Here is a 27530-nt window from a genome sequence, read left to right as displayed (position 1 = left end):
AAGTTTTATGAATTTTTCTTCCAGACTCTGCTATTTCACTGTTTAGTCTTCAGCCCAGGAAAATGTAGGCATAGAGGAATTAAATCAGTTTGCCTCAGTTTGAATTTTGCATGAGAACTCAACAGGAATACGTATTTAGAATACAGCCCAGAAGAACAGACATGTGGACATAAAACTGTTGGTCTATTTTCCTCCCGTATTTTAATTTCTCTCAGAAAATCCAGAGCAGAAGGACTTGAGCCAAAGAAAACGAGCACGAATTTGGGACTTGTAAAGCATACATAACATTAAGGGACTTGTGACACGAAATCTTTAGAAGGCTACACTACATCTTCGCTCGAATATGAATAAGCAATTAAAGAGGTCATCCTGGTGCCACAGTCTACCATCTCAAGAACTGCTCCGCTAATAAGGCACAGGTCTAGACCAGGCTCCCCCAAATTCCCACTTAAACCTTTGAAACTGAAACATCATTCTCCAAATGTCATTGCCAAGTATTTTTCTGCATGGTTTACAGTTGATAAGAAATTCAGTCGTAGAGGGAAAACAAATCAAAATCACAGAAGGATGTCACATTCATTTTGTGTGAACTATTTCTCAAGATGTGTACTGTTATCGATGTGAGACAATAATCTGGGACCCATGTCTTCACCCATCAGCTTAGTTACCTGAAATGAAGGAACTCGGGTCAGGCTGAAGGGATCGGAACTGATTGATGTAGTACTCGCGCTGTTCTTCTGTTATCCTCCAGGGTTCCTCCGGGTAATTACTGCTGTTATCATGTGGTTCTCTCTCCACGGAGAAGGACTTCAAAAATAAATAAGCAAATGCTCAGAGGTAAAAATAGAAAACATCAGCAAAAGTCATCATGTGTTATACTTATTTTTTTTCCTTAAGAGAATACATTTAAACACCTTGTAACTAGGACGTAATTAGAACATAAACTTCTGCAGGGCAGACATCATGCTTCGTAAATTTTTGGATACCTCAAAGTTGTTAACAGGACTGAGCATGAAATACTGAACACTTGGTGAGTGAAGAAAGTTTTTCCCATGTGCTGAAGAAAGAGTAAAAAGGATGATCATTCTTTTCACTTTATTTATGTATTTATTTATTTATTTAGAGAAAGAGCAAGTGCAGGGTGGGGAGTGATGGAGGTAGAGGGAGCAAGAGAATCTTAAGCAGGCTCCACACCCAGCATGGAGCCGGAGTCGGGGCTCAATCTCACAACCCTGAGATCGGGACCTGAGTGAAATCAAAAGTCAGACGCTTAACTCGCTGAACCACCCAGGTGCCCAAAAAGGACGATCATTCTTATCTTTAAATACTGACCACATTTTTATCCTTTCAGGTTAGCTGAGTAGGCAGCAAAATAATCTAGCTTCCTTTTAAACCATTTTTTTTTTAATATACAAAAGCTATAACCATGTCATCTTTTTTCTGAGGCATTTCCATTGTATAATTCTGGGAATCAAAAGTTCTGATTCCAATTCCACCTCCCCACGTCCTACTCAAGTGGCAAGTCAGGATCCCAGAACCTGTCGTTCTGCATTTGTGAACTGCGGGTAACACTTGGTAATAGAACTGGGTCTGGAGAACAACTGCTCGTGGGATCACAGCAAACCGGGCAACATAACATGGGGTGCATCAGACCTGCCACTAGGGGGCATGCAAGGCAAATGTGAGGATTTAAGGATAAGGAGAACCAGAAACGAACATCAGGAGAAAAGACTGTACTAGGCCATGAGTAAAGAAGCAAAACTGGTGATTCTGGCAGGAGGAGTCTAGGTCTTTGTTCCATTCCTCCCATCTACCCCAAGGCTAAGGTGAACACAAGGAGTGTGACCCTTTAGGACAAAAGGAGACTAGGAAAGAAAAGGAGAGATATCACTGCTAAATAACCCATCAAGTTGCCTGCTTCTGCACACACTATCAAGAAATTAATCATTAGGAGGGCATTCTACCCACTATCCCTAGAAAAGACAGCCGACCATCTCTGCATCCTTCCTCCCACCCCCACACACCCCATTCCAGCAAGTAATTCTCAGCAACACCCAGCTCTCCCCTCTGTGACTTTCAGAGATGAAATAAGACTATAAAATGTTGAGCTGTGATACAACTTTGAGATGTCATCTTTAAAGTTTTCATACCAGGTGAGTTTCCACTAAATGTATATCAGACATTTTCAAATGCCCCAGAAGCCACTAATCATTAGTTATTATCTTAAATTCACAGAATGCTTTCAAATTTACAAAGCACTACACATACCTATCTCACCTGAGCATCTCAAAACCTTTGAAAGGTAGACACAGCAGGTATTATTATCCTGTTCTCAGATGAAGAAATGAAGGCCCATACAACTTAAGAGATGAGTCCATATCCTTCATTATTTGCAATCAGCATTATTGCATTATTGCAGTCAGCAAGTAATTACCCCCTCTGTTTTATCTGTTGTTCAAAAAAGTCAGCCTACTCTTTAGAAGGCCTTTTTTTAAATTGAGTTGCATCAGGGATATTGAGAACATAATGCTAAGTGAAATAAGTCCAACATAGAAAAACAAATACTGTATGATATCATTTATATGTGGAACCAAGAAAAAAATCAAACTCATAGATACAGAGAACAGATTGGTGGCTGTCAGGCATGGGGGGGGGCAAAATGGGTAAAAGTGGTCAAAAGGTACAAATTTTTGGTTATCAGTAAGTCCTAGAGATGTAATGCAAAGCATGGTGACTATAGTAAATGATACTGTACTTTATGTTTTTAAAAGTTGCTAAGAGAGTAAACCTTTTAAGCTGTCATCACAAGAAAAAAATCTGTAACTATGTATGATGATGGATGTTAACTAGTGTAATCATTTTGCATTGTATACATATATCAAATAATTACATTGCACACCTAAAACTAATACAATGTTATATACCATTTTATCTCAATTTTTAAAAATAAATTAATTTTTAAAAATTGAGTTGCATCCAAGTTGTTTTCAGAAACTCCTATGTTTCTGATAATAAACAATATCAATAAAACAAGAAAGGTCACAATTCAGTCTAAGCACCCAATGGACCACACAACTTTCTGAAACACTCCCACCAAATCCCAGAGCCAAATTCAAATGTTCCACACTAGCACTTTCCAAACAAGGCCAGATTGTCTGACCAGGTTGCAGGGGCAAAACCCAGGGTAGAGGGAATCAGTATGCAATGGATTGGGTTCCTGGCCAAATTATAATGTGTGGGACTCCCAGGAACACTGTCCTTCTGGTTGGCACTGAAGGAAACAGCTAGAGTAAATGTATCTAAAAAGCTGGGTATGGGCTGGACACAAGAATGGATGTTTACAACTCAACAATCAAGCAGATGGCTCACAAACCCAGCAGGACACTGGTGAAAAGCCCTGTCCCACCGCCGCCCTGCAAATGAAGGCATGAAAATCTCTGTGCTAGGTGTTGGCTGCTACATTCCTGGGTCTGATACAGAAGCTACCGTTCCCCTAGAATGCACCACTTTCCGCCTGGAATTGGAGCTGCCATATCTGGCTGCTGTTGTTATGATAGCCCATGTTTGTTCATTCTCCAATCCCATGACCACCTGCTCACTCTATTTCCTCTCCCACATTATCTCCCTGACGACGCGCATCAGTGGCCTCTTGGCAGGTCTCAAGGCTATTCTGACAGTCTGGCTTAAAAGCCTACAGAGATGACCTATCACCTAATAAAAAACATCCACCTCCCCCAAGGCCTTTAGGGACCTTATAATCCAACCTCCCCCGCTGCTCACTCTTAGCAGGCTGATTACCCACTTGCTGGCTCTTCATGGGTCAGATCTCTGTCTTCTTCCCAGACCATCCCTCCTCTGATCCCAGCCTGCTCAAATCCTGTTACTTGAGTCCCACTGCCCCATAGGGCTCTCCAGTGTACCTGCCAGGACCACAGCCACAGGAGAAGGCAACTCCCATCCCCCAGCTCTGATACAAAGGTGGGCTTGGCAGCCACATGTGCACCACAAGACCTACCTCACACCTGGTCTCACCCAGCTGAGTCCAAGTAAGGAAGAGAGGGCACACAGTTTCTGGCCTCTGGGACCCTCTTGCAGAGAAAACTCTACCCTAGCAAGAAAAACTTCAGCCAGATGCTCATTACTGGGGCTGTGGGTAAGAAACATGAAGATCAAAAGCACAGAAAACAGACCCTGAATGGATGCAATGAGGCCACGATACAGAGTGAGGGCCCAGTGGGGCTTGAAGCCATGAAGAAGCCAGAGCCAGCCTAAGCAGAACCTGTGAGGCAGAGAAATACTAAAAAAGAATAGGGGGTGAGGATGGCTGTTGGCAGCCAGCAGATAACCAGAGAGTGAAGCAAACCCAAGGCAACTAGGGCAAGCACGAATAACTAAGAACTCCCCCTCCTCAGGACCAACGGGCCACTTCTTTTCTCTCATTTCTTGGATTCCCAAAAGAACTCCAACCCCACCTCCTTTCCAAGAAGACTTAAGCTGGCAAGGAGAATTCCTGCTCCCTAAATCAAAAAGGCCTTGCAACAAAGAGGGAGAAGCCATAAGAACATTGTATAACCTGTACATAACACAGCATGGCCCTTTTACGGGCTTGCTCTAAATGTGTTAACCTACCCCCATTCTCCTTCCCAGAACTTGCTTCTCACTGCATGCTTTTAACTGATTTAATAAACAAGTAATTAGGCATCTTAAAAAATATGAATTCTTATGATTAGTATCACACATACTTGAACATTACAAGTGCTCTTGAAATACCATCACTCAGGTTTCAACCTGGGGGACCAGAACCATATCATGTATCCCTTCACTCTGCATATAGTCCCTAGCAGGCACATCACAGATTCTAAAAAGTAGTGTGAGATCCATTGATTGGTAGGCTCTAGTAAGTTCAGATGTTTGCCTTATATTAAAAGAGGTGCAGAGAGCGCCTAGGTGGCTCAGTGGGTTGGGCCTCTGCCTTCGGCTCAGGTCATGATCTTGGGGTCCTGGGATCGAGTCCCGCATCGGGCTCTCTGTGCAGTGGGGGGCCTGCTTCCCTCTCTCTCTCTGCCTGACTCTGCCTACTTATGATCTCTGTCTGTCGAATAAATAAAGAAAATCTTTAAAAAAATAAATAAAAAATAAAAGAGGTGCAGAAACACTACTCCATATTGTGCTAAATGAAAGTAAACCTGTGAGTCCATTTCACATAAAGTTTCAGATCTATCAAAAGAAATCCATGTCTATCTTCCTATAGTTCATTCATGGCCTCTGATCTCTGTGGGGATTTTCTCACTCAATACTCATTAAGTGAGTATTTCAGTGTCAGGTGAGGGCATACAGAAAGAGTAGATCATATTCCACACATTCTTAGGCTGAAATAGTCTAAAAGAAAGCTCATCACAAGAAGCAAAATGATTTGAACTTTGCTGCATAAACAGTGACCCACTCATTCATTCATTCATTCAACAGACACTTACTGAACACCAAGAATATCCCAGGTACCAGTGACTCAGCTATACTGATGGGTAAACTGATTCTTTTTCCCAGGAAACCTAAGGTCTCATGAGAGAGAAAGACAAATGGGCAATCCCAAAATAACGAAGCAAGTGCTACAACAAGACAGGCTACTCTAGAGCTTTGCTACTCCAAGTACAGTCCCCAGACCACCCGAATCAGCATCACCTGGAGACTCGCTAGAAACACGGAACGTCAGGCTCCACCCTACATCTGGGGAATCAAAGTCTGCAAGTGGGACCCAGGAATCTGTGGTTTAACAAGTCCTCTAGATAACCTGAAGCACACCCAAGTTCGAGAAGCAATGCCACAAAACACGTAGAGCAACACCAACAAAAGGAACAGAATTTATAACCACCCCCCAAAATGACAGAAAATGGTCATCTTCTGAAAGACTACATGTAGACAGAATAGGCTGCTAGTACGACATGGACGTTAGCGGAGCGGCCTGAAGATAGTCCAGACAGCAAGCAGGGCCCAGATCGTGAAGGCCCAGGTGGACCAGGTTAAGAGATACAGACTGTATCTAGAAGACAATAGGGAGCCACAGGTAAGTATTAAACAGAACAATGAAATTATCAGATGTCAGTTACAGAAAGATCACTTCAGTGACGAGAATGGAAGAGGAAAGACTAAAGGTAGGAGGACAAGTTAAGACCACATGAGCAACCCGGGCCAGAGGTCAAGATGGCCCAAAGTTAGGGAGGGATGAGAGGTGACAGAAAGAAAAAAGCCATATGGCCAGGACCAGAGGAAGGCCCATTCCAGCAGTGGGATGGCAGCTAAGGACCTCTCTGTCAGCAGCTAGAGGGCCATCTTGCTGCAGGACCCAGATGCATGGAACATCTTCTCCAAATGAACCCCAAAGTCAATTGAAACAACTGGCTCCACTTTACAGACAAAGATATGAAAATTCAGCCACCGGAGAGAGACTAAGAAATATGGGGAGATGAACTATGGGGCCCCGGGCTTCCAAGGAGAAGCCAGAGCCATGAAAAGCCCCACATGTGCCAGCACCCTAAGAGGACTCGTCCCCTTCAACTCTAGCTCCAGTGGTTTTGCTGGCTGGGTAGAGCTATTTGCTAGTTGCTGCCAATTTTAAGTTCTGCCAGCATTTTTAAGAAAAAATAAAATGAGAGAGAAACCTTCCACATCTGTCTGCTTAAGCCACATACATATGGTTCATTATGCAGTTTCTCTAGACACAGGAGAATTAGATTTGCTTATATTTCAAACATTCAAACCCTTCGTTTCAAGTGAAATGCAAATATTTGGCACTACAAGTTATTATCTCAAGGGAAAACTGGCTGTTTGTAATAAAAGCGACTTCAAAAGACTCATTAAAAAGTAATACTATTAATAAAATCCCAAAAGGTGACATTTACCCCTGAAGTATCTTAAAAATCAAGCACAGATGAATAATATGAATTGCAAGGAGGCATCGTCAGGGAGAAATTTACGAAGGGTGTGTCTATTGTTTCAACCACAGAACGTTTCTTTTTTTTTTTTTTAAAGATTTTATTTATTTATTTGACAGAGATCACAAGTAGGCAGAGAGGCAGGCAGAGAGAGAGGAGGGGAAGCAGGCTCCCCACTGAGCAGAGAGCCCCATTCGGGGCTCGATCCCAGGACCCTGAGATCATGACCTGAGTCAAAGGCAGAGGCTTTAACTCACTGAGCCACCCAGGCGCCCCCCACAGAACGTTTCTGTTGAGAATCTAATCCCACCCTGGAGGCAGCCATTTCACCTGCGGATACAGTGATCTTACACCGGTGTCCTTCCAGCGCCTTAGTAAACAAACCATCTGGAGTAGTAAAAGCTGATGGAAAGCCCACAGAGAGTATGTGAGAACACCTCACCTGCCAACAATATTTTGGAAGAAATAAGATGGCCTCAGTGCAACCACTGATCACAACATGATTTCATGAGCAAAGGTGTGAGAAGACTCAATCTCCCCTACTGGGAAAGAAGAACTAACAGGCTGGTGAGACCAGACTAGAGCCCAAGGGAATATGAATCTGCCTCAGGAACGATCATGCTCGCTCATCAGCCATGGGGCTGAGAAGAAAGAAGAGTCAGAGGGGCAAATGACAGACGTGCTGATATGTGGGATTATGGCAGCTGTGCTCCGGTCATTTACAGCACACGAGGCCTAGTACAGAAGTATCACTGCGTGGCTGTGGCTGCACACCCAACAATGACATGTTCCCTGCAATTGGTTGCAGCCATGTGACTGAGCTCTGGCCAATGCCATGTGAGCACAAGTGACTGGCACTACTTCCACGTAGTAGAGCTAGCACCCTGCAGTCCTCTATGCTCGTCCCCAAGGGCCACTGAATGGAGGATGGCACAGCCACAGGACAGAAGGATCACTGGTGCCTGAATCACCATGTGGAGGACGGCTGCCTACCAACCTGTTAGATGAGTGAGACATATACCAATGCGATGAAGTCATTAAAACGTGGGGCATGGGCGCCTGGGGGCTCAGTCAGTTAAGTGGATGCCTTCGGTTCAGGTCATGATTCCAGGGTCCTTGGATCAAGTCCCACATTGGGCTCCCTGCTTGGTGGGAAGCCTGCTTCTCGCTCTCCCTCTGCCTGCCGCTCCCCCCTTGCTTATGCTTGTTCTCTAATAAACAAATGAAATCTTTAAAAGAAAAAAAAAAAACATGGGGCATATCTGTCACAGCAGCTATCAGTCTATCCTTCAGGCAAGGCCCAAAGGAAAAGGAGGCCTGCCCAGGATGGCATAGCCATTCCTGCACTCAACACAGAAGCATGTGGCTTTGTTTTGTAATTTGACCACCTAATAACATGAGACAACTCTGAGCCTACTCCATTTTATAATTTGTCCACGCAGGCCATCTATAGGGACAGCAGGTGTGTGGACACATCTTTACAGCCATCTTTCTATGTCTGGTGAATAGGAGTTTATCTTTCATGGGTTTGAAGGAGACTTGAAGAGAAGATGTACTGAGTAAAAAGAAGAGAGGGCCAGGGTAAAACGGGGAAAACGATTGAGGAATGAAGAAGACAAGATGGAGCTCAACAATTTAGTTTTGACCTTCCAACTGGTTACTCGGTGTAATACTTTATAATCTTGTGTATTTATCCTCTGTCTCACACCCTACTCTCACTATAATAAAAGGTCCATGAGGGCAGCAAAACTGGTCCAGTCTGATCATTGCTGTAGCCCCAGCACCCAGTGCTCATGCTATGTGCCTATGCTCAATACATTTTTTTTTCAGTGACTGAACGAATAATTGGACAAATAGACAATTCCAATCCAGAGACAGAAAGGTTAACCTGAGCTCTCATATGATGAATAGAGCTGAACTTTATATGCATTTATCAAACAACATCACCTAACTGTAAAGGCTGGGTGCCTTCCTTTACCAATGAAATTAAAAGAAAAAATTCCGTTTTTTTCTTTTTATTTTGAAGTAATTATAGATTCATAGGAAGTTGCAATAAATGACTTCTGGTTTTGCCTGTAGAGAAGTTAGTTAAAATTAAATCCTAACAGAACAATTTAACCTTATCAGTTTCTTCATGGAAATGCATCCATAAAGATGCCAAACTTGCTCAGGGATCTCATTTCAACAGCTTAGGAGGTTGATTGCAAAGTACAGGAATCTGAATCTAATGAGTAACATGGAGTTGCTGCTTGTCAAGACAAACTAAATTTTAAAAGCAATCACCACAGACATAGGAGAATGTGCGGGAACACATATTCATTACTTTGCTCAGTGCCAGGCACCACAAGCACCCAATACACATGACCTATTTTCACCTTCACAAGAACCCTGAGAAGTAGGTCCCATTATTTCCAGTTTGCAGAACAAGAAACTGAGCGTTAAGGAAGGGACGTGACTTACCAAGATCACCCGCCTACCAAAATGGTAGAGCTGGAACATGAGCAGAGTCCAGAGTATACATTCTTTTTTAATCGGCAAGCCCGAGGCCTCTCCCTTTCTGATCCAACCATCCTGTAATAATATACCATTCCCTTTTAAGAAACACCCTCACTACTCTGAAAACTATAAAACACTGATGAAACAAATTCAAGATGACACCAAGAAATGGAAAAATATTCCATGCTCATGGACTGGAGAACAAATATTGTTAAAATGTCTATACTATCCAAAGCAATCTATACATTTAATGCAATCCCTATCAAAATACCAACAGCATTTTTCACAGAGCTAGAACAAACCATCCTAAAATTTGTATGGAACCACAAAAGCAACCCTGAAAAAGAAAAACAAAACTGCAAGCATCACAATTCCAGACTTCAAATTATGTTATAAAGTAGCAGTAATTAAAACTGTATGGTACTAGCATTAAAACAGATTCATAGAACAACGGAAGACAACAGAAAATCCAGAAATAAACCCACAATTAGATGGTCAATTAATCTTTGACAAAGGAGGAATGAATATGGAATGGGAAAAAGTCTCTTCAAAAATGGTGCTAGGAAAACTGGACAGCTACATGCAAAAGAATGAAACTGACCATTTTCTTTCACCATACACAAAAATAGACTCAGAATGTATTAAAGACCTAAATGAGACCTAAAACCACAAAAATCCTAGAAGATAACACAGGCAGTAATTTCTCTGACATCAGCCCTAGCAACATTTTTCTAGGTATGTCTCCTGAGGCAAGGGGAAACAAAAGCAAAAATAAACTATAGGGATGATCACATCCAAAAAAAAAAAAAACTTCTGCACAGCAAAGCAAACAATCAACAAAACTAAAAGGCAACCTATGGAATGAGAGAAGATATCTGCAAGTGATATATCCAAGAAAGAGTTAGTATCCAAAATATATTTTTTTAAAAAACTACAACTCAACACCCCAAAAATAAATAACTCAATTAAAAAATGGGCAGAAGACATGAACAGACATTTCTCCAAAGAAGACATCCAGATAGCCAACAGACACATGAAAAGATGCTCAACATCACTCACCAGCAGGGAAATGCAAATCAAAACCACAATGAGATACCACCTCACACCTCTCTGAATGGCTAAAATCAAGACAAGAAACAAGTGTTGGTGAGGATGAGGAGAAAAAGAAACCCTCTTACACTGTTGGTGGGATGCAAACTGGTGGAGTCACTGTGGAAAACAGTATGGAGGTTCCTCAAAAAATTAGAAATAGAACTACCCTAGGATCCAGTAATCACACCTCTGAGTATTTATCCAAAACACCGTAAGATACATACATCCCTATGTTTACTGCACCATTATTTACAATAGCCATTATGGAAGCAGCCCAAGTGTCCATGAAAAAATGAATGGGTAGCAATGTGGGGTGCAAGCAAGTATGTGTGTACACACACACACACACACCACAGAATTATTACTCAACCACAAAAAAGGAATGAAATCTTGCCTTGTACGACAATATGGATAGAGCCAGAGAGTATAATGCTAAGGGAAAGAAGTCAGTCCGAGAAAGACAAATACCATAGGATTTCACTCATACATGGAATTTAAGAAACAAAACAAATGAGAAAAGGAAAACAAAAAGAGAGACAAACCAAGAAACAGACTCTTAACTATAAAGAACAAACTGATGGCTACCAGCGGGGGGTGGGGCGTGTGAAATAGGTGATGGGGATTAAAGAGTGAACTCACCATGAAGAAAAGAAAAGAAAATAGGAATACCATCGCTCCAATGCCAAAATCAATGCAGCACTTCTGCAGACTGCTGATATTCATACAGGATATGAATGACCTATACTTATACATCCCTCCCATTATCTAGTTCAGTTGTAGACTTTGGCCAGTAAACTACTAAATTATACAGACACAGCACCATCTGATTTCTCACACACCTATAAACATCTGGCATGTTCTCACATCAGAAAGAATCCCACAGACAGCCATACAATACAGGTATTCAATCATTTCACTGCTATTTTAGTATGTGGCACTAACACTATTTTGATTAACCTAAGAAATGCCTATGAAAAATCACTATCTCCAACTCTTCCATCGGGAGCCAAGATCTGCTACTCCACAGGGCACTTTCCCTTGGGATTCTGCTATCTGCTTGGAGGAGTCCAGGAGAAAGTGAGAAGTCAGCAGTAGGAGAGATTTTGATGAGGCTGCGGACTTCCAGTACCACTGCACTAACATGCCCACGCCAATCCTTGCCAGTTAGGTTAAGGTGCCCTTAACCTCCTTCACTATGCCCTCCCCTTAACACCCGAGATCTGGGGCTGAATTCGAGGAATGCTTTAGACAATGAGGCTACAAAAGAGTGCAGATTCTGGAGGCAGAGAGATCTGGGCTCGGATCTGGGATGGTTGCCTGGGCCACCTAATTTCTGAGCCATCAGTTCCCCACCTAAAGGCAGTGCCATGGCCCACAGGGCTCTGTCTACCTCTCCAGCTTCGTCTCCCGCCCACTCTGGACTCTGGCCACACTGGTCTTCTTTCAGGTCTTGGACCGTGTCTCCTCTGTGTGCTCTACACATGGTGTACTGGCTCACCCAGTACCCATGCCAGTGCCTCCTAGCATCACTCTGCACTGCAGATGCTGGCTAAGTAAAAGCACCTTATCCAAATACCTCTGCTGCTAGAATTCCACATGGAACTTAGGTTCCCCTAAACAAGCCCATGAAAGGCTGGTTCAAAACAAGTCACGTGGTAAAAGAGGCAGGGAACAAAACATTCACTTGGCGGCCTGGGTCATACAGAGTGTGGAGCCGCCGCTGAAAGCAATGGCGACAGCTGCCCAGCTCTGTAGCTACCTGACTGTGGCAAAGGCAAAGCTCCCTCAGCCCTCCAGCCATCCATCCCTGCTGCGTGGTTTGGGGAACTGTTCCTTCAAGCCCAGAAGACAGTCACAATCTTCAGCCCTTCCGGAGACCTGGTAGACCTGCCACCCGCTTATCAGAAATCCCTATTTGGGCAGCTAGCCGGAGTAGATTCTGCCGTCCACAGTGAAACCCTGGCCAATGCACACCCTCAGTCTAGACTCTTCCTGCTCAGCCAGACACCTCTCTCCTCACCTCCCAGCACCATCCTCCCTTTGCCTGGTTACCTTCTACTCATCCTGTGCAGCTCAGCTCAAGTAGCACTTCTTCAGGGAAGCCTTCCCTCACTTTCCAGCCCTAGGTGGGATTTCTCTGTCACATGCCATGGAAATCCTCTCTTGTCATTAGGGCAACTGTCAGTTTTCCATTATACACGCAGAGGTGGGACCTTCTGATCACATCCATCTGCCCACTTGACAGCAAGTTCCCTGAGAGCAGGGACCATGTCTGTAGTCCTCAGGGTACTCCTGGTATGGTGCCGGACCCCCAGAAGCCCCTTAGAACTCCAGAGTGAATGAGTACGGGACATAATCTTGCAAGAAGTCTACCTTCCAAGACTGTCGAGAGAATTGAAAGGACACCTACAAGTTAAGGGACGAGCACAGCACCAGGATCAAATAAGCACTCACTTGGTAGAGACTCTCACTGGGATACGCAACTAAGGGCATGACACCTGTTCACCTGAGACCAGGGGGCATACCACCAATGGGCCCAGGAGCTGAAATGGTACTGCTGTAAAGGAACCTTCCATATTTACACCCAAATATATATACCAACGAACTGAGACCAAGGGGTCCTGGAGAATATGCCAGAAACAAACACACACTCTCTTTTTCCAGCTTTCAATAGTACTATTTGGGACCAGGAGTTCAACTGGGTATTTACATTTGAGAGAATAAATCAGAGGGGCTCCTATCTACCATATCTATGTGGGCCCTAGCTACTATCAAGAAAAGCTCTGGACACCATAGTGCCCACAATGGTGGGGAAAAACAGAGCTGACCCCACAAATAAAATAAGCTCATTTGCTTTCATGAGTAATCTAATGACCTATGAAGAACTATAGGGAAGCTAGACTTCTCATGTGTACCAGATCCACCATTTTTACCCTGTCTCCAAGCACAGATTCGGTAAGGCCTTAAGGCAGCACCCCAATGAATCCTAATATTACTGAATTTTCCTTTTCCCATAAAAATCCTTCAGTTTCAACGCCAGGTGCCGTGTTCTTATATCCTGGAATCACATCTCTCAACGATCCAGTATCTCTTTATTATTCTCATCCTGTAACACGAAACATTTTTCATGTAGAAATGTCTCCCAACAAAGAAACCAAGCAACTACCACCACGTTAATTGTTAAGAAGCATAAGTACATGGTAAGCACCTGAAGAAGATAATAAGAGACCGATCTTTAAAAAATTAGGCTACAAAAAAGTTAATTTGAGTATCAATTGAAATAAAATGTTTCAAAAATAAGGGGAAAAGAAGTAGGTGAAGGAAGTAAGTAGGAAAGAGGCTTAATGTGATGAAAAACAGGACCTCCTTTGTGGTAATAGTGACTAATCGGGTATCTGTGAATCCTAGGTAGTAGACTCAGTGAAGTAGAACATATCAACCTTTTTTACTCCTTAAGGAGATGGTAAAACTCCAGCTAAGGTTTGAAATCAAACGCGGAGTTAATCTGGTAAAACAAGATGTCAAGAACAAGGCATATGCATTCCTATAAAATTGATCAAACCAGCTCTTCCTGTTACACACAAACACACATATACTCCTTCCCACCCTCTTCCTTCTCCTCCTCCTCCTCCTCCTCCTCCTCCTCCTCCTCCTCCTCCTCCTCCTTCCCTCACCCCCTTCTATTTCAGTCAGAGGAAGAGAATTTAGCAATGCCAAGAGGTCAACACACACACTATGTATTAACATTCACTATCCCTAACAACAGAAGATCTTCCTAGCCCTAATCTCTACCCATAAACTAAGTAATTCAACTTTCTGCCCTAAAAGTCTAAATAAGAATTTCCTGTCGCCAGAGGGCCTAGAGCGCTCCAGAACCAAGAGAGGCTGGGGTCCCTAACCTCCTACAAGGGCCCTGGGTGCTCAGGACCTCCTCTCAAGCACACAAGGAGCAATTTTCCATATACAGCCTCTCACTCCTCCAAGGAAAAAGAGACACCAGCTTCTGGTTTCACACTGGCAGGAATGACAAACCAGTAAAAAAAACAAAACAAACAAAAGAAAAACACAGATAACTCTTAAAAGGGGCATAGGCTATACACTTCACTGATAAAGAGAAATGTTGGGGCACCTGGGTGGCTCAGTCTGTTGGGATCAGGACATGATCCCAGAGTCCTGGGACTGAGCCCCATGTCAGGCTCCCTGCTCAGTGGGGAGCCTGCTTCTCCCTCTCCCTCTGCCCCTGCTCTGTCTCTCTCAAATTAATTAATTAATTAATTAATTAATTAAAATCTTTTAAAAACTTAAAAATTAAAAATAAAGAGAAATGTTAAGTAAAACTACACTTAGATAGGGGCACCTGGACGGCTCAGTTGGTTAAATGTCTGCCTTCAGCTCAGGTACTGATCCCTGGGTTCTGGGGTGGAGCCCCACATCGGGCTCGTTGCTCAGCAGGGAGCCTGCTTCTCCTTCTCCCTCTGCCCGCCACTCTCCCTGCTTGTACCCTCTCTCTCTCTCTCTCTCTCTCTCTCTCTGTCAAATAAATAAATAAATAATATTTTTAAAAAAAAAACTACACTGAGATACCATTTTTCACCTATCAGATTGGCAAAGATGTGCAAGTTTTTTAGCACATTGTGTTAGCACAGGTATGGGAAAATAAATACTTTCATACATCGTTGGTGAATGTGTGAATTGGTACGGTCTCCAATTTGAAAATCTCTATCAAAAATAAAAATGTGTAGGGGCGCCTGGGTGCCTCAGTCGGTTAAGTGTCTGCCTTCAGCTCGCATCATGATCCCAAGGGTCCTGGGATCAAGCCCCACATAAGGCTCCTCTCAGTGGGGAGCCTGCTTCTCCCTCTCCTCCCTGCTCATGCTCTCTCTCGCTATCTCTGTCTCTCTCAAGTAAATAAAATCTTTAAAAAAATAAAATAAAACAAAAATGTGTAGACATTTCAGCCAATTATTCCATTTCTAAGAACTGGTGCATGCGCTCTCTCTGTGTGTTTTTGTATACACACACACACACACACACACACACACACACACACATATATGCATATGCAAGCAATACTCTGATTGCAAGTTTCCAGATGCTGATCAGAAGGAGCTGATCCATAAAGGATTTACGGAAGATGCACACAACAAAATGCCACGCATTTGAAAAAAGCCAAAAGATGAGGACTGCTATAGAATGCTGTTAAAGTTTATTGCTACCTAAAATATGCAAGCACGTAACAGATGTACATAGTATGCTACTATATGTATAAAAATGTGGAACTATATGTTTTGCACCTATTCTATATAATTACATATAAGAATACCTATATTCACTTGTATATGCATAAAATAGTCCTAGAATTATACAAAAGAAATGTGTCTCATTAGCTGTCTCTAGGATGCGGAACTGGATGGCCTGCGGTGGGGACAGGAGGGACACTTTTCATTCTGCATCCTTTTCTATCTTTTTAATTTCTGACATATTTTTTAAATTTTTAATTGCTCTCAAGAACAAGAGTATTTCAAAGTTCACAACCCATGATCCAAAAGAAAAAAAACCCAAAAACGAAAAAAGAGCAGTGTGGCATTTACTATATAATCTGCAACAAGCCAGCAGCACCTCAGCGCACTCTCACCGTGACCAAGGAGTGAGGGCGAGCATGGATTAGGTGGTTGCAGAGCTCCGGCCCCTCAGGAGAACATCCCCGAGGGTTTCTTCAGTGGCTCATTAGCCCACTGGTTTGACTACAAGATGTGGAGTAAAAAAAAAAAAGTGGGGTGGGGCCAGAACTGAACATGATGTCCTGCTGAGGTACGCCGGGGCACTTCCGCAGAGGGCAAGGTCACAGCTCTCAAATAAGGAGAGAGCAGGAAAGATACCAAAATAATCAAGGAAAAAAATGCCTGAGGCTCCACTCAAAGAAAACAAAACAACCATAAAAACAGCCCCCACCCAGGCCAGATGACCATGAAAGAGCCCCCCTTGGGCCCGACCTGCCAACAGGGCATTCCTCGGGGCTGAGGACCAGGTAAGAGAAGCAGAGTGGCTTAGACAGTACTGAGTAGGCCCCACTTGGTGACCTGCTTCTTTCTTCTCCACACTCAGAGCACCGATTTGCTCACAACTCACCTCTAAGCCACCTCATTCAATCCCATCCCAGTCTTCCAGCCACAGCCTCTACTCTCTGCTGCCCTTACCCCACAACATGATAGTCCCATCCATTCATAAGATACCTTTCACACCATAAAAAGTCCTCCCAGCGCAGCGACAGCCTCCCAGAAAGTCTAGTTCTTCCTGTTCTCATCAAAATGCCTACAATGAACTTACTCACAGTGACCATCCATTCCCTTCTGACTTAATGCCAACAGCACTCTGACAGAACCTTGGGGTATTTGTCTTTTACCAACCTTTACACACTTCTTTCCTATTTAGAAAGTTCCAAAGGGAGGAAAGGAGCAGAGAGAATCTGCTTCTGGCCATGAGTACCTACAATTAAGTTCAGGGTGGGATTGGGAGGCACAGTAAAAAATTGAACTTGAGCAAGAATGGAGGGGAGAGAGGAGACAACTAATTTAAATAAATGTTTTTCAAATCACAGACTTTTATATTAATATAGCGACTAGGTAGCAATGTCTAACAATGTCTACCTAGTCAGCAGAAAACTGCCACCACAAATATAGGCAAAACCCCCAAGTAAAATGGCAGAGTGATGAAGTTCTCTAAATTCTGTTTATCAGTTTTTTGTCTTTGAAGTAATAAAGACAAGTGAGTATTGAGAATGTACCCCAGAAGGCTGTTAAGTTCACCCCTCCAGAAAGAGAAGAAAATATCAAAACATGTATACTTAGAGTGCAAAAAGTGAGTATGTTTTGATTTCAAATAAAAGATAATTTTTTTTCTACTGAGATCTGCCTGGAAGGATATTGCATTTGCCCAAGCTTGTCTTCCTAAAGTTATGTAAAAATATATTGCATACAATTTATATGTGTGTGTATACGTATATGTATACACAAATATATATGAATACCTGTATTTGTTTATATGTGCATAATATACTCCTGGAATGGTATAAAAGAAACAGACAACACCAGTTGCCTCTGGAATGTGAAACTAATGAAGACTGAATGCCCATCCTCTAGCAGAGCTTACAGATAAATGAGAGAAGTCACAAACCATTTTTTAAGAATGATAAAATGGGGGGCACCTGGGTGTCTCGGTTGGTTAAAGCCTCTGCCTTCAGCTCGGGTCATGATCCCAGGGTCCTGGGATCGAGCCCCGCATCGGGCTCTCTGTTCCACAGGCAGCCTGTTTCCTCCTCTCTCTCTGCCTGCCTCTCTGCCTACTTGTAATCTCTGTCAAAAAAAAAAAAAAAAAAGAATGATAAAATGGGGGCGCCTGGGTGGCTCAGTGGGTTAAGCCTCTGCCTTCGGCTCAGGTCATGATCTCAGGGTCCTGGGATCAAGTCCCACATCGGGCTCTCTGCTCGGCAGGGAGCCTGTTTCCTCCTCTCTCTCTGCCTGCCTCACTGCCTACATGTGATCTCCATCTGTCAAATAAATAAATAAAATCTTTTCTTTTTAAAGAATGATAAAATGGAAACTTCACATATATAAGAAGTACTAGAAAATTCTCAAACTTAATGTCATCAATGGAAAACAAAAGCATACGTGAATTAAGACAAAGGAGAAAACAAGGAAGGCAAAATCCAGGATGGAGAATAAGGATCCCACACAGAGAACACCGACCATTGGAGAAACAACAGTAGCTCTGTGTGGCCAAGAGTATTGATGGAGAGAAGTGAGCTACTGTGGCTGAAAAGGCATTAAGCAGGGGCAAACACCAGGGCCCTGAGAGCCATGTTCAGGAACATATGTGATACAAAGGTAGCAGCAGGCAGGGAGTGACAGGTCTCAGTCAAGGGAGTAGTGTGATTAGACATGTACTTTTAAGATTTGAAGAGGGCAAGAGGGGAAGCAAGGAAAAAGAGTTAGAGGCTAATAGAATAGATTCAGTCACAGAAGAGGATGGTCTGAACCAAAGAAATGCAGAATAATGGACAGGTAAGGGAGGCATTTAGAAAGTAAAATGGCAAGGACCTGGCAATGAAGTGGGAAGAAGAGCCAAGAGATGAGCCAAATATAGAGACCAGCATTCTGGCCCATGCTGATAGGTGGATGGAGCCAGGAATGGAAGGGCGAAAGCTGGCTTTGTGGGAAAGACACGTCAGTTTAAACTCACAGTGGGACATCTGAGTGAGGATGTCTGGCAGATGGAGATATGTGGTCATGAGCTTCGGTAGAGCTAAAGAGGAACAGAGTAAGAAGCAGACCAGGCATCACCAACACGTGAGGTGCTGATCGAAGAAGGAGAATGGAAAAAGAAGATTAGGAAGAGGCAGTCACAGAAGCAGGAAGAAAAGCAGGAGAGGATGGCATCATGGACACCAAACAATGAGAGCATGTCAAGAAGGTGGTCAGTGGCAAAAGGGGTCAATAAAACAAGGACTTAACCCAAGGCAGTTTCTGGCAGCCACAGCAAAAGCAGAGGCAGTGGAGTATAGTGGGAACAAAAGTATAGTGGGAACAGTTGTAAATCCCACACCAGCAAATTACAAATGTCGATGGTTAAGATAATTTGTGAAAAGTAAACCACAAAATGACCTATAAACACATGATAAACAGATGAATCAGGAAAGAAGACTTAGTATTTCTAATATACATACATACACACACACACACACACACACACACACACACACACACACACTTATTAGAACATTTTGAGAGAGAGAGAGCATGAGCAGGGGGGAGGAGCAGAGGGAGAGGGAGGGGCAGAGGGAGAGGAAGAAGCAGGCACCCAGCTAAGCAGGAAGCCGGATTTGGGGTTTAATCCCAAGACCCTGAGATCATGACCCGAGGTGAAGGCAGACACTTAACCGACTGAGCCACCCAGGCGCCCTGAAGACAGCATTTCTTTACAAATCACTGTCAACCATCCACTGATAGAAAATATGCTCGGCATCTGAAATTTTAAGGGAAAAAACTTCCAACCCTGAACAACAACAAAAAACCCTGAAATTCCTAAAATATTGGGCAAAAAAAAATTATTCATGCCAATATCTGGCTGCTGAATTTGGCATAAGCATCTCCAAAATGTCGAGTTGATGAGCTGCAACAGCACTGGCCTAGTGTCCGGAAAACCTCCCCAAGTACTCAGAGGCCACCTCCCTTTTAATCATGAGGAACAACTTGAATACAAGGCCACAGAGGAAGCTAGAAGAGAGCAAGGTTGCCAAAAGCACATTAACATGGCAATGCGAGGAGAATGAGTTACCCCAGCCTACCCTACCACCAGGCCCAATCCATATTGATCCCCTACCACCAAAAACCTTTTCTTTAGATCCCATGATCTACATGACTAATTCAGGTTGGCATTTTCCTTTCTGAGAAATGGGAGTTCAAGCAAACCAAGTCGATAGGCATAGGAAGGAAACCTAGGAACGAAAGCAAGAAAAACTCATCAGCCATGAAAACCACGAACTGCTGTCCCAACCAAGGCCCCTTGTTCTCATCTTCAACAGAAGGCAATTCTCCAATCAGAAGGGGGCAGGGGCAGGGCTTTCACTGACCCCAAGCAAACATTAAGGGAGTCAGACTACTGCAGATTATTCCAATGGACTGTTAAGTCCATTCCAAGTCATTCACGTTACAGAAAAGAGAAGAAACTTGGCAAAGGTCACACAGTCTGGTCAGATGTGGGCAAGAATCCATCTGTTTTTTTCTGCACTATACCATAAGTCCTTCTAATGGCCACCAACTGCCAAATACCGATGTCCAGCCCTGGCTCTCCCCAAAGCTCCAGAGCCATATTCCCCACCATCTCTTTGACACTTCCTCTTGGCTATCCCAAAAGCTCAAATCCCAACGTCCAACACTGAACTCATGATCTTTCCCTCATACTCTCAATGCCAATTTTTCATCTAGGGCTTCTTAGCTTACCAGATGATATCAGCATCTATCTGGTTCCTGAGCCAGACTAAGAAAACATGTCCTGTGTTTGAACTCCGGCCCTATCTCTCCTAGCTGTGACTCTGGGCAAATTAAATAAGGTCTTTAAACCTCAGGTTTTGTTATCTAATAAATGGGATAACAGAGCCGAATCCCGGGACTCCAAGATGGCTTCATCCATACCAATGAAGCAGAAGCAGCTCATGGCAGACTGGAAGAGCGGCCGAGCCAGAAACTGATGTGGGATTTCACCCCTAAAGGTGCTGCTGGAGCATTTCAAAGGGGTTACTACCAGTCAGTATCATAAACAAGTATGTCAGTGTGAAGAAAGGGGGGCATCGTTGGGACTTCAATGGTGCGGGCAGCTTATGTGCATTTCAATACTGTCATTATTACAAGGACCCTTTCTGCCATTTATTAGTTAAGAGTAAAACTTTAGACTCATTACCTAACCTCTCTTGGCCACAGTTAACTCATATACACTAGTAGATAAAACAGGACCTAGATCTTACAGTTGTAGGAAGCATTAAATATAAATATACAGCATATGGCTACATTATTATCCTTAAGGAAGTTCTTTGTACACAGACTACCACCTTAGAAGATAAAGTTCTTTCCATAACACGGTTCTGGGCCTAACAGATTGCCCCATTCCCAGAGGGTATCAGCGAACATGATCGCCCTTAGCCTTTGTCTATTCTGTTTGAGACTAGCAAGCCAATTTTTTTTAATTAATTATTTTTATTAACATATAATGTATTATTCACCCCAGGGGTACAGGTCTGTGAGTCGTCAGGCTTACACACTTCACGGCACTCACCATAGCACATACCCTCCCCAATGTCCATCACCCGACCACCCTGTGCCTACCCCTGCCATCCCCTCGCAACCCTCAGTTTAGCAAACCAATTCTTTATGGGAATATCTGACACTACCCTTCTATTCTGAGTAGAACTGCCTGTGCATAAGTGGTCCTTCTTCCCAAGTTGGATAACTGAAATGTCACACAAACTACCCAACTTCCTCTTGTCTTCAGGGTCAAACAGCACACCCAGTTTTTTCGTAATTCCTCCCACGCAGACACATACACACCAACAAGTACACACCCTTTTGTGAGAATATGACGTCCCCAGCACAGGACGCAAGAGATACTACACAAGAAAACAGTTGCAGACATGAAAATAATAAGAGTTCTTTATCCAAAAGAAAACACTGGAGAAAGGAGAGCTGACATTTTATAAACTAGGAGAAATGGAGACATCTCGTGTTCTTCTGTCATAATATTCCTTTTCTATCTATTCCATATAAGAAACAGCATGTAAAATAATCATTCTCCAAACAGCATGGCCTAGGCACTGAAACAGAACGCGGAAGAACTACCGCTGCCGTCCAAAGTCTTCCAATGTAACTGGAGGCACCAAACAAAGGGCAACAGTTAAGTATCCACTGAATGAATAATAATAAAGAGTAAGACAGAAATAACATAGGCTGTTTTGGGAAAAAATAAAGCACTCCTCCTGAAAAAGGAGACTAATGATGTAGGTGGAAAGGCATTTTAGACTGAAGACCAAAAACCAGCTTGAATTAGTCTAGAGACACTGAGAAAGGGTAGAAACACATCTACAAAAAGATGTAGGAGAACAGGGGCATCTGGCTGGCTCTGTCAGAGGGTCATGAGACTCTTAATCTTGGGGTCATGAGTTTAAGCCCCATATTGGGGGTAGAACTTTTAAAAAAAAGAGGGCCCGTCAGAAAGTCGTGTCCCATCCCCCAAGTCTCCCACTAGCATAACCCCAAAACATCACTTACCCGAATAAGGGAAGCTTGATGCCGAGGGGGCTTGGCTCCAGGGGCCCCCGACGAGGATCCTTCAGGCTGGACAAGGGGCTGTCTAGCTTCATAAGGAGCTGAAAAAACAGGAGGAAAGTCAGTGCAGTACAAGAAGATTCCACCCAAAAATTATGACTTCACACTCAAACTGAGAGTGTCTGTTCTTCAGGGAAGAATCAGCAAAGGAATTAGAGTTTATGTACATAGGGCCACCTTGCACAAACCAACCTTGGTGCCCCTGGGTACAATTTAGGGAAGCAATCTAAAGACATTCAACTGATTCATGAAAAGACAGGAAAACATCTACATCAAGTTGAGATTAGGAATAAATTAGAAGAGTGGAACGTTTGAGAACCTAAATTGCAATAGGAAGCAGTAACAATAGTCAGGAAAGTGCCATGCTATAAATACTCAAATTCTAAGTATGAGGTAAACTCTATATATACCCGCTGGTTTAAAAGTCTTGCATTCATCATCCACCTTCCAAAGCAGCAAGAAAATAAATATGCATTTTGAACACTAAGAATCAACATTACCGTTCATTTTTCAAAAATAAATGGCACAGTCTTCTTCTCCTTATTGGACAGAATGTAAAACCGAGTAAAGTACGAAAAGGAATAAATGCATTTTATATTTATTATTTTATCTTTCAGTAACCAAATGAAAAATAATTTTGCTGACTTTGAGAAAAGCTCTTACGCCACAAAAACAAATGCATTTTTTTATTCCTTTTATTTCCAGAACACTTCATAATGATCTTGCCAATATGGCAGGAAAACAGTTAAATATAACCAAGTAGTATTCAACTCTAACAGAAAGGAGAAATTATCAGCCATGATGAAACCATTTTTGATTAACATTTCTGGTTAAAAATTCAAGTGTTTGGAAATATATCAAGAAGTAAAATGCTGGGGCACCTGGGTGGCTGAGTCGGTTAAGCCTCTGACTTTGGCTCAGGTCATGATCTCAGGGTCCTGGGATCGAGCCCCACATCGGGTTCCCCACTCAGTGAGGAGTCTGCTTGTCCCTCTCCCCCTTCCCTATCCCTGGCTTGTGCTCTCGCGCTAATAATTTAATAAAATATTTTTTAAAAAAAGAACTAAAATGCTCTCTTCCTATAGTTTCCTCATGAATAAAATTAGGTAGAGAGAGCAGAGCAGCCTGTTACGGCATCGCCCTTAGTATAGTTTGACCCCTGGAAAATAAAGGAGGTGTAATAACGGCACGTGAAAAACAGCAAACCACTCTTGGACTCACATCTGCTTTTTGTATTTCCTCCAAGGGACTGGAACACAACATTATAATACCATTAAAATATATTAAAACATCAAAAATCATTACCTGGCAAAGCATTAAGTAGATTTTCAGACCCTGCTAAGAATAAACAAACATATATAAACTGCAAAAGACATAAAACCAAGAACGTGTAATCCAAATCTTAGAAGGTAAGTCTCAGCTGGTAGACAGGTATTGTCCTCTGAAGGATTTTTTAAAATTTATTTATTATTTTTTTTTATTTAAATGCAATTGGTTAACATATAGTGTATTATTAGCTTCAAAGGTAGAGTTCAGTCGAAGAAGGATTAAGATCGCTCCATTTTGATGGAATACCCAATGCCAGAATTAAACTCTCAATGCCAGAAGTTTTGAATCATAGTAAACTGTACCACAATTGGGATACTAGTGGTCACAAGCTTTCCCTGGGGAGCTGATTCCCCATGCTTCGGGTTCCCCTCAGAGGGAAGGAGCTTCTATTGCAAAGGAGGACACATATGCAAGGAAGCCATGTGGCCCATGGCTCCAGTCCCTTATCTACAAGGGTCTTCCCTTGGGAGAAATAGACCTATCTCATCAGTAAGGCTTGAACAAAGACTCAGCTGCGTAAGGGATCATTTCTGGAAGGGCCTGGCCTCAATGGCAGGTTTTCTCTTCCTACTACTATGGGAAGCCTGGGTTGGCCACACCAGCCTGCGACTGGAAAGGTGAGTGTATGAAGCCCATCTGGTCACAAAGCTAAAACGTGCGCAGTCCCATCAGCTCTGTCAGTACCAGAGCTCATAATCGGACCATCATCAGTCCAACTCCTGTCTCCTTCCTCAGCTGGATCTCAACTCAGAAAGCCAAAAGGCACTACTTACTATCTCTACTCTACTTCCTCTAAATAAAACCTGGAACATTCAATTCAACACAAAGGAAAGAATTCTTATTCTTTTGTGAGAGAATTTAATAAGGAACTATAAGTATCATCTTTCTCCAAAAGGAGAAGTAAATATGAAGCATAAAGATGTCATCACTCTGAGATTCAGTGTCCAATTAGAACAGGAACCACTAGTAACAGCACAGTAAAAACTCTACATCTGCAGTCAACCTAATGAATGATACCCAGAAGGTGACTTTCAAGAACACTAAAGAGCTTCAAAAATAAACAGGTACCAGGGACACCTGGGTGGCTCAGTGGGTTAAGCCTCTGCCTTTGGCTCAGGTCATGGTCTCAGTGTCCTGGGATCGAGCCTCGCATTACGCTCTCTGCTTCACAGGAAGCCTGCTTCCCTCTCTCTCTCTGCCTGCCTCTCTGCCTACTTGTGATCTCTCGCTCTGTCAAATAAATAAATAAAATCTTTTTTAAAATAAATAAATAAAAGAGGTACCAGATTCTAAAAACACAAAAGAAAATACTAGGCCAACACAAGAGCACCTATAATATGCCAGGAACTGTGCTAGGAACGGAGGTTCATATAACATTCCTTCTTTGATCCACAGAGCAAACCTCTGAAACAGATACTATTCCATTTTACAGATACGAGAAACTGAAGCTCAGAAAAGTGCCATCCATACCCATAGTCACACAGGCCAGAAGCGCAGGCTCATCAAGTCTACCTTTAGGCACAGGAGACTGACATCACAGCCCATGCCCTTAAGAGAGTGCGTTCCTAGAATTGATACATCAGAATACGATGCATAAGAAAAAACAGAACAGGTATCTTGATATGGAGATAAGACCTTAGACACCAGAAGAAACAGATAAGATTTGAAAGTAGGTGTCTCTGGAGATCAGAAATAGGTCGAATTGGAAGGAGAACAGTTGTTTCCACTACAGGTATTTAAGTATTACTTAACTATATGGATGTATTACTGTGATTTAACATTTTTTAAACATGGGTAGCAGTATCTGCCTCTGAGGGTTGTGCTAAGAAGCAAATAACGCACATGAAGATGTGTGCGCGATGCCCGGCATACAAGCCTCAGCTACTGAGCATTAGCTCAGCTTCATCTAGCAGGTTAGACTAGCAGGAGCCAGGAGAGAAGTTGAAAAGGGGTTCTGGATCAGATTGGTCTAGAGACACTCGGTCTGATTTCAAACATACTCACATATATTCCCCACTAGCCAGGAATCACGGCAGAATCTTGGACAGAGATATGGCCCCAGAAAAATGTATTCCTAGAAAAATATTCCAGCAGTGAGCCTGCCCTCTGAAAAGGCATGAATTAACAAAACTCTAGGGATGCCTGGGTGGCTCAGTTGGTTAAGCGACTGCCTTTGGCTCAGGTCATGATCCCAGGGTCCAGGCATTGAGCCCAGACTCAGGGTCCCTGCTCAGAGGGGAGTCCGCCCCTCCAACACGCTCATGCACTTGCTCCTGTGTGCATTCTCTCTCTCTGTCTCAAATTTAAAAATTACATTTAAAAAATTTAATTTTAAAAATTACATTTAAAAAATTAAATTTAATTTAAAAAGAAAAAGAATAACTCTACAGTGCTCTAAAAGACGAGAAAGATGGAGAGAAATGGGTTGTCTCCCTGCCAACGGTAGAATGGAAGCCCAACGTGGATGGAATGAGGAAAGAATGGGGCAAGGAGTAGAGAGGGTGAATGCAGACAAGTTGTTTTTTTTTCTTTTTTTTTTTTTAAGATTTTATTTACTTATTTGACAGAGAGAGATCACAAGTAGGCAGAGAGGCAAGCAGAGAGAGAGAGAGAGAGGAGGAAGCAGGCTCCCCACTGAGCAGAGAGCCCGATGTGGGGCTCAATCCCAGGACCCTGAGATCATGACCTGAGCCGAAGGCAGAGGCCTAACCCACTGAGCCACCCAGGCGCCTCTGCAGACAAGTTGTTAAAGGAAAAAGAGGTAAGGTAGAACTCAGTAACAGGCTGAGGCGGCAGAACAAAAAATGACTTGCCTGTGAATAAAAAAACAAAAAACAGGCACCAGGGCTGGGGATAAAACTCCAATGTCCAAGCCCAAATAACATAAGGAATCAAAAAGAACTCCTTTTCTAAAACTAGGGAAGTCAGGCAGGAGAGAGAGATTCTAAGAGGAAAATGAAGAATTCTCATTTCCTTTCAGACCCTAAATGGGACATCCAAGTTTCAGGAGAGACATTTTTTTGTTACTAACCCTTAATAACATCATCTTGAATTTGCACAGGACTGAATTTCCAATCAGACTTTATACTTGTGTTCTCACTAATCCTCACAACACCCCTATAGAATACTGTTACCCCATTTTAAAAGAGGAAAGGAAATCGTGGTTCAGAGCAGTTCAATGGCTTGCCCAAGGTCATGTTAGTCACGTTAAACCCACGCCTTCTGATTCCAATCAAAAGATTTTTCCATTATGCCACACCTGCTCCTCTCTACAAGATTCCAACCTCTAGCCTAGCACACAATTTTATCTGCGTCCCTCTAGAACGCCCCACTATTTTCAATGTCGCAAAAACCTGCAGAAACTAGGTCATTTTCAAACACACCCCACAAAATACAAAAGGAGGTTTATGGATAACCAATTCTAGAATACATTTAATTAGTCCTATCTTAAACTATGAGCCTGAGCCCCAGGAGGACAAGATGCTGCAGTGAATTTACGGAGCTTTAGGCACTGCAGGCTAGGCAGCCAACTCTGCAAGTCATCCTCCGAACCAACTAACGCATTTTACCACAAACGTGACCAGCACAACACCAATGTGAGAAAGCAGGCAACCCCACAACTAGGTATTTTACACAGTTTCTCAGCAAAACGCTTCCCCTACCATTTATTTCCCTTATTCTTATTCCCAAACACAGGAGCTAAATAGTTTCATTTCTGTGTGATTGGTCTTTAAAGGTCGAATCAACTCTTTTGCTTTTGCAGAGTTATATTTTTAAGTAGTTTCATAAAAGCAGTTGTTATACAAATATG

General features: G+C 42.9%; 1 protein-coding gene across 7 annotated transcripts in view; it reads right to left on the bottom strand.

Annotated features, from left to right (window-relative positions):
- REPS2 (RALBP1 associated Eps domain containing 2) overlaps positions 1-27530 on the bottom strand; it is a 215280-nt gene that overhangs the window by 113385 nt on the left and 74365 nt on the right. For all 7 annotated transcript variants that reach the window (XM_032840750.1, XM_032840754.1, XM_032840753.1 and 4 more), the window contains exons 5-6: positions 22334-22431; positions 669-807 (exon numbers count right to left, since the gene is read on the bottom strand). In XM_032840750.1, coding sequence (XP_032696641.1) covers positions 669-807; positions 22334-22431 — 237 coding nt within the window. The remainder of the gene's footprint in view (positions 1-668; positions 808-22333; positions 22432-27530) is intronic.

The sequence above is a fragment of the Lontra canadensis genome, unplaced genomic scaffold (genome assembly GCF_010015895.1).
Source record: "Lontra canadensis isolate GAN:19392208 unplaced genomic scaffold, GSC_riverotter_1.0 scaffold116, whole genome shotgun sequence".
In the NCBI taxonomy this organism is placed as follows: Eukaryota; Metazoa; Chordata; class Mammalia; order Carnivora; family Mustelidae; genus Lontra; species Lontra canadensis.
Note: the sequence above shows the minus strand (reverse complement) of the source record. Positions and strands in the feature narration are given on the sequence as shown.